The sequence below is a fragment of the Arachis hypogaea genome, chromosome 17, assembly GCF_003086295.3.
Source record: "Arachis hypogaea cultivar Tifrunner chromosome 17, arahy.Tifrunner.gnm2.J5K5, whole genome shotgun sequence".
Taxonomy (NCBI): Eukaryota; Viridiplantae; Streptophyta; class Magnoliopsida; order Fabales; family Fabaceae; genus Arachis; species Arachis hypogaea.
This window is the reverse complement of record NC_092052.1, coordinates 59,233,285-59,245,371: the sequence shown is the minus strand read 5'-3', so window position 1 is coordinate 59,245,371 and position 12,087 is coordinate 59,233,285. Positions and strand designations below refer to the sequence as shown.

Genomic DNA, 12,087 nt, shown 5'->3' with positions numbered 1-12,087 from the left:
GTTCAATGCCCCTAAGGAGTCCTAGCACGTGGAGATACTCTAAACTCAGCCTAAACGCTCACCAAGTGGACTCAAAACGTGAATTTTTGCACTACAAGACTAGTATCTTATTTCTTTAATTCTTAGTTAGCATATTAGTATATATAGACAAGAGTTCACCCTTGTTAGAAGCTCTTGCCCACTCTACACGTTTTTCATTATTTTTTTTGTACAGTATGAGTCACTAACCTCCTAAGGTTAAAGTTAGAAGCTCTGCTGATTCTCATGAATTAATAATATCACCGTTTTACTTCAATCTATGCTTGATTCTATTCTAAGATGTATCTTCGTTTTTCATCCTAATGGATTGGGAGTGTAACTTGACCGTCATCCCAATTCCACATGAGTTTTTGCGAGTCCTTGACGGGATATTATTGAACCACCAGGTTGATTATACATCTCTTAGACGGCTAATCCACGGTTTCGTTGGGGACTTCTCGAGACATCAGTTCAGGTGAGGTGCGGGGCGATTAGGGCATTTGTGGTATAGGCTAGAACCCAAGGAGTAGCGTTCTCTGATCCAGAAGATCTGACATTGTCTGTGGTGTTTTGAGTAGGATCACCAAGAAAATGGACTACTAGAGCTTCACCCCCCATTCAGATTGGATGACCGCTGACCCGGCGTTTGATCTGAAGCAGAGGAGATTAATGACCGCTGACTCGGCGTTAATCATATACAGCCTGCCAAGAAATGAATCAATCAGAAGTTGGAGTAAATGGTGAGAAAAGGTTATCCAGAAGGAAGAAGCATCTCCAAAGCCTCAACCGTTCTCAAACCATTAATTTCACACCTATCTAGTAACGTTTTATTTATTTATCTGTTTTTATGCGTTTTCTCGTGACTATTTTTTCTATCCGCCTGACTAAGATCTGCAAGGTATCTACTGCTTGCTCAAACTAACAATCTCCGTGGGATCGACCCTCACTCACCTGAGGATTACTTGGACGACCCGATATACTTGCCGGTCTATCTGTGCGAAACGTGCGGAGTCAGTTTTGTACACCACTCTGACAGAGCCCGTACTGTAGTTCCACAAACGTTATAGAGTACAGAACCACAAACGCAAATGTGCTCTCACAAGCAAAACTCGCATCCTCATACGTGTTACGTATAACCTCACTGTTGTGGTAAAGCACTATATTTGCAGTGCCCTCCATGACACCAACAGCAGAGGAAAACACCTCTCTCGCAATGCAGTAAAATGATAACAAGCTCTTGTTTTATAGGCAGAAGACTCACCTTGCAGGTTCCGGGTTGCAAAGCCATCCAACCGGCGTCTGCCACGTGTCCAACACATAGGATGCGTGTTGTCCGCATGCCTGACACGTGTCCAACACGCAGGGTGCGTGTTGCTTGTGATGTCGCCATGTGTCAATCATGGATGCTGCTTATTAAGTCAGCACATTACTTGTGTGTTGCACTGCAATCTCTACAATGTCCACCCACCTGTATATACACCAAAAAACTCCATTTCCAGGTAAAGTTCACCTCTTTTTTCCATATTAAAATTCTTTAGCCCCCAAAACAATCATGTATTCTGAATTAATATTGGACTAAAATGATGTTTCATACAACAAAGTACAAACCCTTTATTAACAAAGGGTGCGAGATAAAGGCACCATCTGAAATGGTGAAGATATATCAGAGGAGAAAAATGGATTTGATACTGTACAAAACTCCAAAAGAAAAGGTCGGTCAAGACTCAACGGTACACAGTCCTGCCATTTTAGAAAGACAACCTCTGAACAATTTTAACAGTTCCCGGATGGCCTTTTTGATGTTGATGGAGGAGACAGCAGCCGATAGTATCACCTTAAAGGCCTTTTTTGATGCAGAGTTGTCCAAGAGCCTTGACATTAAAAGAGAGAAAAAGTATCCATGTTGTGGATCTAAGAAGCATCCCTGACTTTTAGATTAATAATGCTTAGTTTAACTTGTTATTATAGGTCTATCGACTAAAGGGCAGCTGTTTCGCTCCTTGCTCCACGGCATCTCGCCATATCCTGTACCTTACCCCAAGCTTGTCATACGATACCGGCCAATTCCATACATTTGCACCACTGTTCATCCGCTCTTGCTGACCCAGCACTAACCGTAGATCCTCATTTAAAACCTTGAATGAGAAATATCAACAGATCAGCATGCAGAAGTTAAAACTAAGATTAATCAGAACAGTAGATGGAAAAATTAATCATGCATTGTGTAAATTGCTTGCGTACATAAATAGCCATAGTCCATTAGTGTAGAAGAAAACCGAAAAAGTTAAGAATTAAGAACCTATTTGTTTCCCTGGAATGAATGCTTCTCTAACCAATAGTTTTTTCCCTTTTTCCTTTTTTTTCCCCCAAAAAAAGAATTCAATCACCAATTTATTAATTTTTTTTCCGAAAGGAATTCGATCAATTGTGATTTATAAGCAGAGAATTGTGTTTTGGAATGTCATACATAAATACCACATACTAGTTCCATATTTTTGTTGCATCCTTTTGGACCTTAAATACCACAAAGTATAAGGACATCCATGATAAAATCTATTTTTGTTCCATTAGGGAATTAATTCTGTCTATCTGGCTCAAATATGATTAACTATTAAAGATTTGAGAAGCACTCTTACCTGTTCTGCAAAATGCTTCCATAGATATTGCATAAAAGGAACATGCTTTAGAAAAGGAGCAAAATCCAGCGACATTCTGTACAGTAGTCTTGTTTTTTGTTTTGATGATGGTAAGCAGACATGAAGTTGGTGCAGATGTGTGGCGCATTGACTAGTGTTTTGTCCCTCGAGTTTCCCAGGCTTTGAAATTCCAATCGTCGATAGAACCATGCAAGGTGGCCGAAATTCCATATCAATTGGATAGGGATCCCAGTACCCTTGCAGACCAGATCCAGGTGTCAAAAATTTCACCAAGCTGTAATTTCAAATTAAAACAAATTGACTCAGAAATATATTTGACTAGAAAAAGCGGTGAGTAATAATTAAAAAGCTTAACCACTCAGTTTGCCCATAATTCAAGTATGGAAGCATGGCATCTTGACTATACAAGATAACAAGGCCTCGACCCATGAAAAATTACACTCCAGCACATTGCAATGAAGTTTCCAAGAGAAAGCATTGACAATACAGGTTAAATAATTTCAGGAGCAACAACTAGTCTCAGTTATCGGATCCTTGCGAAGGACGAAAATTTCATTTCTTTATATTACTCGCTTTATATTTTTCCTCCCTTTTTGAGCAGTGTTTTCTAGAGACCAAAGAGTCTAAGTAAAATTGGAGAAAGGAAAGGTGTTTCTTGATCTATTTGTTGAAATGAGTTGAGCTATTACATCCTGGAAAGCCGTTTTGATTCTTTCATCACTTTTATCGTTCACTTGTTACCTCTTGACAATTGCTATTAGTTGTATGGGTATATAAATTATAAACAAACCTTGGGACACTCCATCCCTTAGCAAAGGTTGAAGTGTGTGTGAATGGGGCATGTGCGAGATCCAAAAGGTTGTCCAAAAGTAACCCATGTTCAATTGGAAGTTCCATGACAATCTGTCACATAAGATAGACACATCAAGTCTTGTTAACTAAAAAATCAGAATTCTTGCTTATTACATCTCAATACATAGTGGGATATACATCAAATTGACATCATACCTCGGCATGAACTTGGAACCCAGGAGGAGGTAATAAAGATGGAAGTGTGGCTGATGGGGGGTCACTGCCGGGCCAAATCCAGATCATACCCTCTTTTTCGAAACATGGAACTGACTTTATCTTCACATTAAGCAGTCGAGTGGATGGCATTTTCTCACATTTTCCAGTGGTGGTGTACTCCCAACCTGATATCCAACCATTATGTGATTTAAGAATCCATTAACTTTAAAGCACATAAATAGGTTGGTCATGTCATGTGATATTTTGTCCCATATATTATGCGAAACAGGAAAAGAGCATATAATTTCTAAGATATAATCAAGTTAGTGAACAACAAGTGACCTAAAGAAATGGCATAAATATTCATTTTTCTTCAGTGACCACTAACCATGATAGGGACATTGGATACGACCCTCATTTACAGAACCAAGGTGTAGAGGACATGATCTGTGTGCGCAGGTATTCTGAACGCATCCAGGTTTCCCATCTTTCCCTCTGAAGATAACCCATGGTTCCTCAAAACATTCTATAGGGATCTGACATAGAAAAGAAGCAACACTACTTGTAAGACTTACCGTTCAGATTAGAGTGGGATAGACAACACTACTTGAAAGACTTCCCATTCAGATCAAAGTGGGATAGACTACGGTAGCTAAATGGGATGAAATTTGAGTATAAAACTCGAGTTCAATTCCCTTGTAAATTGAAAAGAAAACGGAAAATATAAACAGAAATATATCCAAATGCTTTACTGTTATTTGATGAAAGACGATTTCTGACATCAATCATTATAGTTTCCAATGGTGCTTAATGATTGAAATATATCGCACAAAAATATACCTAATATATGAAATTGTTTTTAGTGTATATGGAACTTATGGACTTACCATGGTATCATGTTTTAGGTCAGTAGTGAAAGCAACAGGATACCAGAAATTCTTCAAGTTGGGATGGAATGACTGAACCGGACCTGATACATTCAAGCTTTTTCGGGGCAGCCTTTTCTTTTCTTCATTGAAAGATTTGGCAGATGTACTCGGCGAAGAAGATGCCTCGGAAACTTCTGTTGTGCTTCTACTTTGAAGCAGCCTGTCATTTACTAATTCTTCCATGAAAGCTAGTTTTTCTAAAGCAGTTGAAACCCTTGCTTCCGATACATGGACCTGTGTTTATTCATTTCCAATAAACAAATAACAGATTAATATATAATGGACAAGATCCTAGCAAATTGATGCTCAAAAGGCATCTAAATTTCAAGCTCTCTATTGTTGATAACATCTTATACCTGTCTGTGTGCTTCTGCTAATTCATCTTGCAACTCTGCTAGCTCCTTTTTCATTGTGCCAATTGATTTGTATTCGCGTGCTAGAGGATTAAGAACTTCCACTACCTACACCAATATTTTATGGAGACATCCGTCAGCATGCCAATGGCAAGGTTTATCCAAAATCTCACAATATTTACATAAAAAATGCCATAATCCTTTCAAGCATCAAATTTCAATAAAACTGTAGACTTTTAATTTCTTCCTTGGCAAAAAACAAGGAAGACAAAACCATAGCTTGTGATTTCAAATGACAAATTTCAAATGACGAATTTGTCTCTCACTATCTGGAAAAAGGTAACAAACTTGTCTCTCTCGGACGATGGTTTCAACTACTAAAAGACTACTTTGTCCCTCATGTTTTTGGTGAGGATGAATAGGGGGTTTAATCTAGTTCTAAAGTATATAGAATAATATAACTGAACTACTGGAACCTTTTCATGGAGGAGCATGATGGTAAGCACATCTTGCCGAGCTCGCCAATCGCAGTACTGAAGATCATATCTTGCCACTTCTAAGGCTTGATATACATCCAAAAACTTTCCTTTATAATGTGGGACTTTTGATCTTGGATCCTCCACGTCAAAGATTGCACTCCATGCATTCTTCTTTTCTACTTCTCCGAATACAGCAAGCACGCTGAATTTACCTTTCAAACCCTGAAAATTTTATATGCCAACTGAAATTTAAGCTACTTATTCCCTCAGCTACAAATAAGAGGCCGTAAACTGTAGCATTTACAGAGATAAAAACTTTCTATAGCTCATACACAGCAGCAAAATGAGCTTCTACAGAGGTATAACATTTATTTTTTATTTGTTATCTTTTTAGTGCCCTTAATGGCACTGATTAAGGAACCATAAGAAAAAAAATTGCATTGAAAATAGTAAAAGTACTTGAAATCTTTCTATTTCTGGATTCCTCAACTAATTCTTCGCCAAAGCTATCAGAAAATTGTAATCAATGGCAAATACAGGGAAAACGACAAGTACAGCATGCTATTTTTTGTTTTTTTTTTGTTTTTTGAAATTTCCTTTTTACATGACAGCAATAAAGATTGAAATAATGCATATACCACACACACCTCTCGCCAATATCGCATGCCAAAAATTAAAATAAAATAAAAAAACTAACACGAATCTTTGTGTAGTTTAGTCTCCTCCAACAAGTTTCCCTCTACTTGTCTAGTATGCAACCTTCTAAAATTAACTTCACGTCGTTTAAAATTTTAAAGATGAGTTTCATTTTCAAGAACAAGCACCAAAAAAGTACAAAGCCAGTAGCAAAACAAAAGAAAATATTCAAATTCAAAATCAAATTACAAAAAATAAAATAAAACATACCTTTTTGCTGTCAAGTTTGGCTGTTCTACAGAAGATTGGCAGAGTGAGAGCTGAAGCAGTTGCTATGGCGTTCATCGCGGTGCAAGGCTTAGAAAACAGAAAGAGAGAGAAAGAAAGAGAAGGAGAAAACGAAAGGAAACATTAATGACCGATATTCAACTTTGAGCTAGGATTTTGTTTTGTTGATAAGAGGTTGGTGTTTCGCGCGATCTCAGTTTGCCTCCCTCGGTGCGCCACGTGGCAGTGCGTTTCCACATTGGTTTCTATCTGGCAGCAGCTCCGTCCACACAGCTGTTTGGGGCTCTCATAGTATCTCGAAAATGTGGGTCCATCACACGTTGCCAGCTCGGATTGGAAAGATATCTTCTCTATCCTCTCGGCGCTCAGTCTATTGTCCCTTTATCTCTGAATTTTGTATTTTTTCAATTTTTCTTTTCCTTAAAAAGCTTTTATATAAACTTCATTTTAATTCCTCTAAAGATTGGGTTTATGACAAAAATGGTTTTCAAAGATTGTATTGAGATCGTAGCGTAATTTTGTCTGAATTTTTAACGGTTATAATTTTATTTTATTTAGAACTAAATTTTTTAGTGAAAAAATAACAATTTATATGAAAGTTGGTGCAATATATATGACAATATATTATGTACAAAAATATTGTTTATACTACAAAATTAGCTACATCTATTATTATAAACAATTAATGTATGAATCCGTACCCAGTACGAAAAAATTTATAAAAATAAAAAAATTATATTTTTAAATATTTTAAAAAAAATATACAAAATAATTACTATTTCAAAAAATTTATAGAATTATTATCAAAATCAAATTTTAACTTTGAAAATATTGAATAATCATCATTTTATATTTTTTTGAAATGAAATAATTATACATTTATTTCAATACAAAATTTAAAATAAAATTAAAATATTTACATTATAATTTTATTTTTACAAAAACTTCTCTATAAATAACATTGATGGTTGAATTTGTTGACATTCCTACGTGATTCATAAGTAAAATTTTTAAATATCGCTTACTCTTAACTCTTAAAAATGTCACATATAGTTAGCCATGTGTAAAAACTAGTTTGAGCAAGTACAATCCAACATGAGAATATGAGATAAAGTTTGTCCCTGAGACTTATTAATTGTCATAGCAAACGATACTATTATGGGAAACTGTCTTCGTTGAAATCTAACTGGGATGGTTTCATTTGTTGGTACCATATTCATTCTTGGAATCAAAGCAATATGACTAACATTGTTACCCATTAAGACTTTATATTCTATGAGATGATTTCCAAGCTTCCTAACTTGTAGCCTTGTACTATTACAAAGACCACTAGATTGGTCAATATTCCTCAGTAACATCACCAAAATACCAACCTTGAGTATTAATTTATGTAGAGGCAAACTAGAGCAATTTATGCTATTCAGTAATTCAGAACCATAAAAATCTAGTTGACTCTCCATATTCCCTTTATCCATACAAATTGAATCCAAATTAAGATATAATTTTTTTCCTCTAGAAATGATAGTCATTAGATAGTTGTTGACCTCTTCAATGATGTCAAGCGTGGGAGCCAGTATAGTTCTTGCTTTGAAAAAATTCTTTGAAGATATATTTTCCAAAATATTTGGATAAGAAAAATGAACCAACTCATGAAATACCTGGTCCGAAAAAAGAATAACAATATCTTCTGGAAGACATATCTTAGATTCTCCATCTATATTGTCACCTATTAGACCATCACCAACTTTCAATAACCACTCACCAAATTGCTTTGTCTCATCTTGATCTGAAGTAGTTGTCCCAACAAAGAGTCTCGTGTTTTTTGTTAGTTTGAGCACCGAACAAAATTTTCAAAGGTAAGACAAATTCACGGTTGAATGAACGATATCTTGTCTCGATCCTCGTGGAATGACAGGAAACATTTGTCTAAAGTCTCCACCTAATACAACCACTTTTCCTCCAAATGGCAAATTTTTGTTATATGTTGGAGAAAACCTTATGATATCACCGAAGCATTTATCAAGTGCTTCATAGTAGTACCTACTAACCATTGGAGCCTCATCCCAAATTATAAGTTTGGCTTTCAACAGCAGTATTGCTTGAGAAAAATCAGGTTTGATGTTACATACAAAATCCTCAGTTATATTCAGTGGTATTTTGAACCTTGAGTATGCCGTTCTTCCGTTGGAAAGAAGTAAAGATGCAATACCACTTGAAGCAATGTTTAACACAATATCACCCTTTGAGCGAATTTCAGCGGACATAAGGTTCCAGAAAAATATTTTTCCAGTACCCCATGACCATACACAAAGGAAAAAAAATCCCTTTATCACAATACACAGCTGTAACAATTTTATCGAATGCATATTTCTGCTCAAGTGTTGTGATGGCTAACATGTCTGAAGCATTTTTCTTTAACTCATCCTTGTTAAAGTTTAGCTCTTCCCTGATAACCCTTTCGGTTAATAAAGAACTATCAACTTTAGTTGCTAAAACCATAGGAGGATAGTCTTTCAAGGTTTTACTATAGGAATGTAAGATCTTGTCTATATCCATTAACCACAACTGCTTAATCTTATCATCTGACATGATTAACTATGCATATTATACGATACTGTAAAAATTCAATCAAACTAAAAATGATCAATAATGAAGGACTTTTATAATTGCAATTAATAAAAACTCACCCCTTATGTTCATCACGGTTCTTTGTCGATACAAAATATCATCTGAGAGTACATGCCAACATCTATCCCAGACATGTTCTGGTCTTGAAATATTGTTGGATGTTAATAAAATGACAAACAACCTCCTAACATATGATCCTGAGGCCCACAAGCTTGCTTCCTTAATTGCATCCATGAATTTTCTGTCATCTTGCAAGAGTCCAAGAGCGAAGCATGCATCTCTATAAGTAGCATAAATTGTTCCTCCTATTGTTCTTATATTTCGAAAATTCATTCATCCTCTTTGATTATTCAAGAGAAGTCATTGGTAATATTTTTCGGTATTTGCTGTAAAAAACTTGGTTAAAATCCCACTTTTAAGTTGCTAAATGGATTAGGCTACGGGATTTCAATTATTATGTACATGCGTATAAAATTATTTTTCCTAGAAAATAGAGAATAATTCTAAAATTGTATAATCTATAGAGTATTAGATTATAACTGTTGAAAGTTATTTGAACATTTGTTTTTTAGTATAGATAAATCAAATAAAATAGACGTAGGGTACATGCTGTTAAGATTTTAAATTTAAATCATCAAATAAATAAGATCAAAATTGAATATAAACTCGTCATTACTTGCAGGTACATGAGTCAACCTTCTAATTGCAAAGCATTACTTTCGAGAAAACCACTTTGAAGCATCGTCCTTCTAAACAAACTTTGTTGGAAACTCAGCATAAGTCAAACTTCGAGTATAGGGATATGACATGTTCACTGCCACCCATCTCAAAAATATGGACTTATGAGATACTGCTCTTTCGACAATATCATTCACATTAGAAGTTTCACTATAAACCATAGGCTGCTCATCCTCCAAATGGAATGGAAGTCTAATCACAAATGGTTTTTTCTCTTAGATTTTGTATCCGAATAAACGCCAGACTGTCTCACATGCCGAAATGTACCTACAATCGTAGTAATTCCTAATTTCATCAACAACTTGTGTGGCTTCTGACGAATCACCAGCGTTGTATTGGGTAGCTGTTACGCGATCATTACCCTTGTGTACATACTTAAATAGATACTTAATAAAACTTGTTTGGCATGTGTATTCCACATTAATGTGGCACCCAAACTTGAGCAACAATTCTGGATTATATGGAACAATGAACTTATTGTCTAGTATACATTCTATTTTTTTCACAGTTTAAGCATTATCAGTACGCCTATATTTGAAAAACTCGACTTGATTAATGAGTGTTCACTGCCTAAACTCTTTGGGATAAAACTTTGAAAATGATCTATTCTTCATGTAAGGTGAATTCTTATTGTACGGACCACATGGACCATGTACCATGTAATTTTAAATACTCCGTGTAGATTTGGCCTTTCATTTTCATCAGGAATCTCAGCCGTTATATGTTTGTCTATATCATCTGGTGTTTGTGGCTTGAACTTATTACTCATTAATAAAAAGATATGTACATGTGGAAGCCCTCTCTTTTGAAACTCTATAGTGCAAACATATGAAAATTGAAAAAGACAAATGAGTAAAACATGACAACATAAGATTTTAATAAGGTGTTTGATGCACCACTATTTTATAATATATTTTGGACTGAATTGAGTGGGTTTGTGTCAACTAATCTCACACTTATTCATGTAAATTGCATGTTTTTCATTTCCTTCCTAATTTTGTTTTATAATTGAAAACTTGCTTCCTAGACCTTAAAATTGTTAATTTTTAATTCTCCTTTTATACCATTCGATGTTGTGATGTGTTTGTTGAGTGTTTTTAGGTTTATAGGGCATGAATGGCTTAAAGGATGAAGAGGAAGCATGTTAAAGTGGAAGGAACACAAGAAACTAAGGAGCTGAGCAGCGAGGATCGACGCGCACGCATGGCTGACGCATGCGCGTGAATTGGTGCATCTAACAACGATGCGTACGTGTGGCCGATGCGTACGAGTGACAGATCGTCACGTGCTGCACTCATCAAAACTCGCTGGGAGCGATTTCTGGGCTGTTTTGGACCCAATTTGAAGCCCAAAAACGCAGACTAGAGGTAGGAGTGTAGTAGAGACTCGGAGAACTTTTGACTTTCACTTTCACTTTAGTTTTAGTTTAAGTTTTTTGTTTAGTGTTTGAATTCTAGGGAGAGAAAACACCACTTCTCCTAGGGTTCTTAGATTTCTTAGTTTTGCTTTGGACTGGATATTGAGAGAGCTACTACTACCTTTGATTGAAGTCGTTTTCTCTATAATTTGCTTTTCTAATAACTCAATTACTCTTTTCTATTTAGTTGCCCTGTGTTCATATTTGGATATTGTTATTTTTGAACTCTATTAATACAATGAATTATTTTTATATTTAATTTTATTATTTTTTTAATTTGTTTTAATTAATTATCAGTGCCAAATTTGATTTTATTAATTTATTTTAATTACTATGTCTCCTATCTATTCCTTTTACATTTTTGTAAAAATGGCATTCATGTTAATAGAGTAGAGCTCCCAACTTGGCTTAGGAGTTAATTAATTGAAAACCCTTGAGTTGTAATACTCAAGTGTAATATGTAATTGAGAATTGCTGGTTAACTCAATTTTTACTGACTCTAGTCCTTCCTTAGGAAGTGAATAGGACTTGTGAATCAGAGTTAGTGCGACCCACTTGACCTTCCTTTGTAACTGCAAGAGGATAACTGAGTGGAAGCAATAAACCTTTACTATTGCACTTGGGAAAAGACAACAAGGATAGAAATTCCAATTATCTCTCCTAACCAAGATCTCTTATTTCAAATACATAACATCTCTTGCTATTGTTCGCTGCTTTAATTTCTCGCTATTTATTTTTCCGTTCTCCACCTCAAAAATTACTCAAAAAATTCCTAACCCATAAATTGCACCTTTTGTCAACTCCTTGGGAAACGACATGGGAATTATACTCCCAGTTATTTAATTTTAATTGTGACACAAATTAAATTGATAGTGGGAATTTCGTTGGTTAAGACTGTACTGACAACGCTGTTTTTTATTAGAAATTCTTAACCGA

At 35.4% G+C, this 12,087-nt stretch overlaps 2 protein-coding genes across 2 annotated transcripts; both read right to left on the bottom strand.

Moving 5' to 3' along the window:
- Positions 1 to 1,551: 1,551 nt before the first annotated feature.
- Positions 1,552 to 6,680, bottom strand: LOC112764943 (chlorophyllide a oxygenase, chloroplastic). Its single transcript, XM_025810788.3, has 9 exons — positions 6,351 to 6,680; positions 5,442 to 5,666; positions 4,969 to 5,073; positions 4,571 to 4,846; positions 4,072 to 4,219; positions 3,684 to 3,868; positions 3,466 to 3,578; positions 2,655 to 2,949; positions 1,552 to 2,153 (listed from the first exon to the last, which is right to left on the bottom strand). The coding sequence occupies exons 1-9, from the start codon at positions 6,423 to 6,425 to the stop codon at positions 1,989 to 1,991; spliced, it is 1,587 nt and encodes a 528-aa protein (XP_025666573.1). The 5' UTR covers positions 6,426 to 6,680; the 3' UTR covers positions 1,552 to 1,988.
- A 1,538-nt stretch (positions 6,681 to 8,218) lies between these two features.
- Positions 8,219 to 10,503, bottom strand: LOC140180612 (uncharacterized). Its single transcript, XM_072221862.1, has 6 exons — positions 10,371 to 10,503; positions 9,992 to 10,227; positions 9,756 to 9,898; positions 9,056 to 9,276; positions 8,709 to 8,950; positions 8,219 to 8,608 (listed from the first exon to the last, which is right to left on the bottom strand). The coding sequence occupies exons 1-6, from the start codon at positions 10,501 to 10,503 to the stop codon at positions 8,219 to 8,221; spliced, it is 1,365 nt and encodes a 454-aa protein (XP_072077963.1).
- Between the last annotated feature and the right edge of the window lie 1,584 nt (positions 10,504 to 12,087).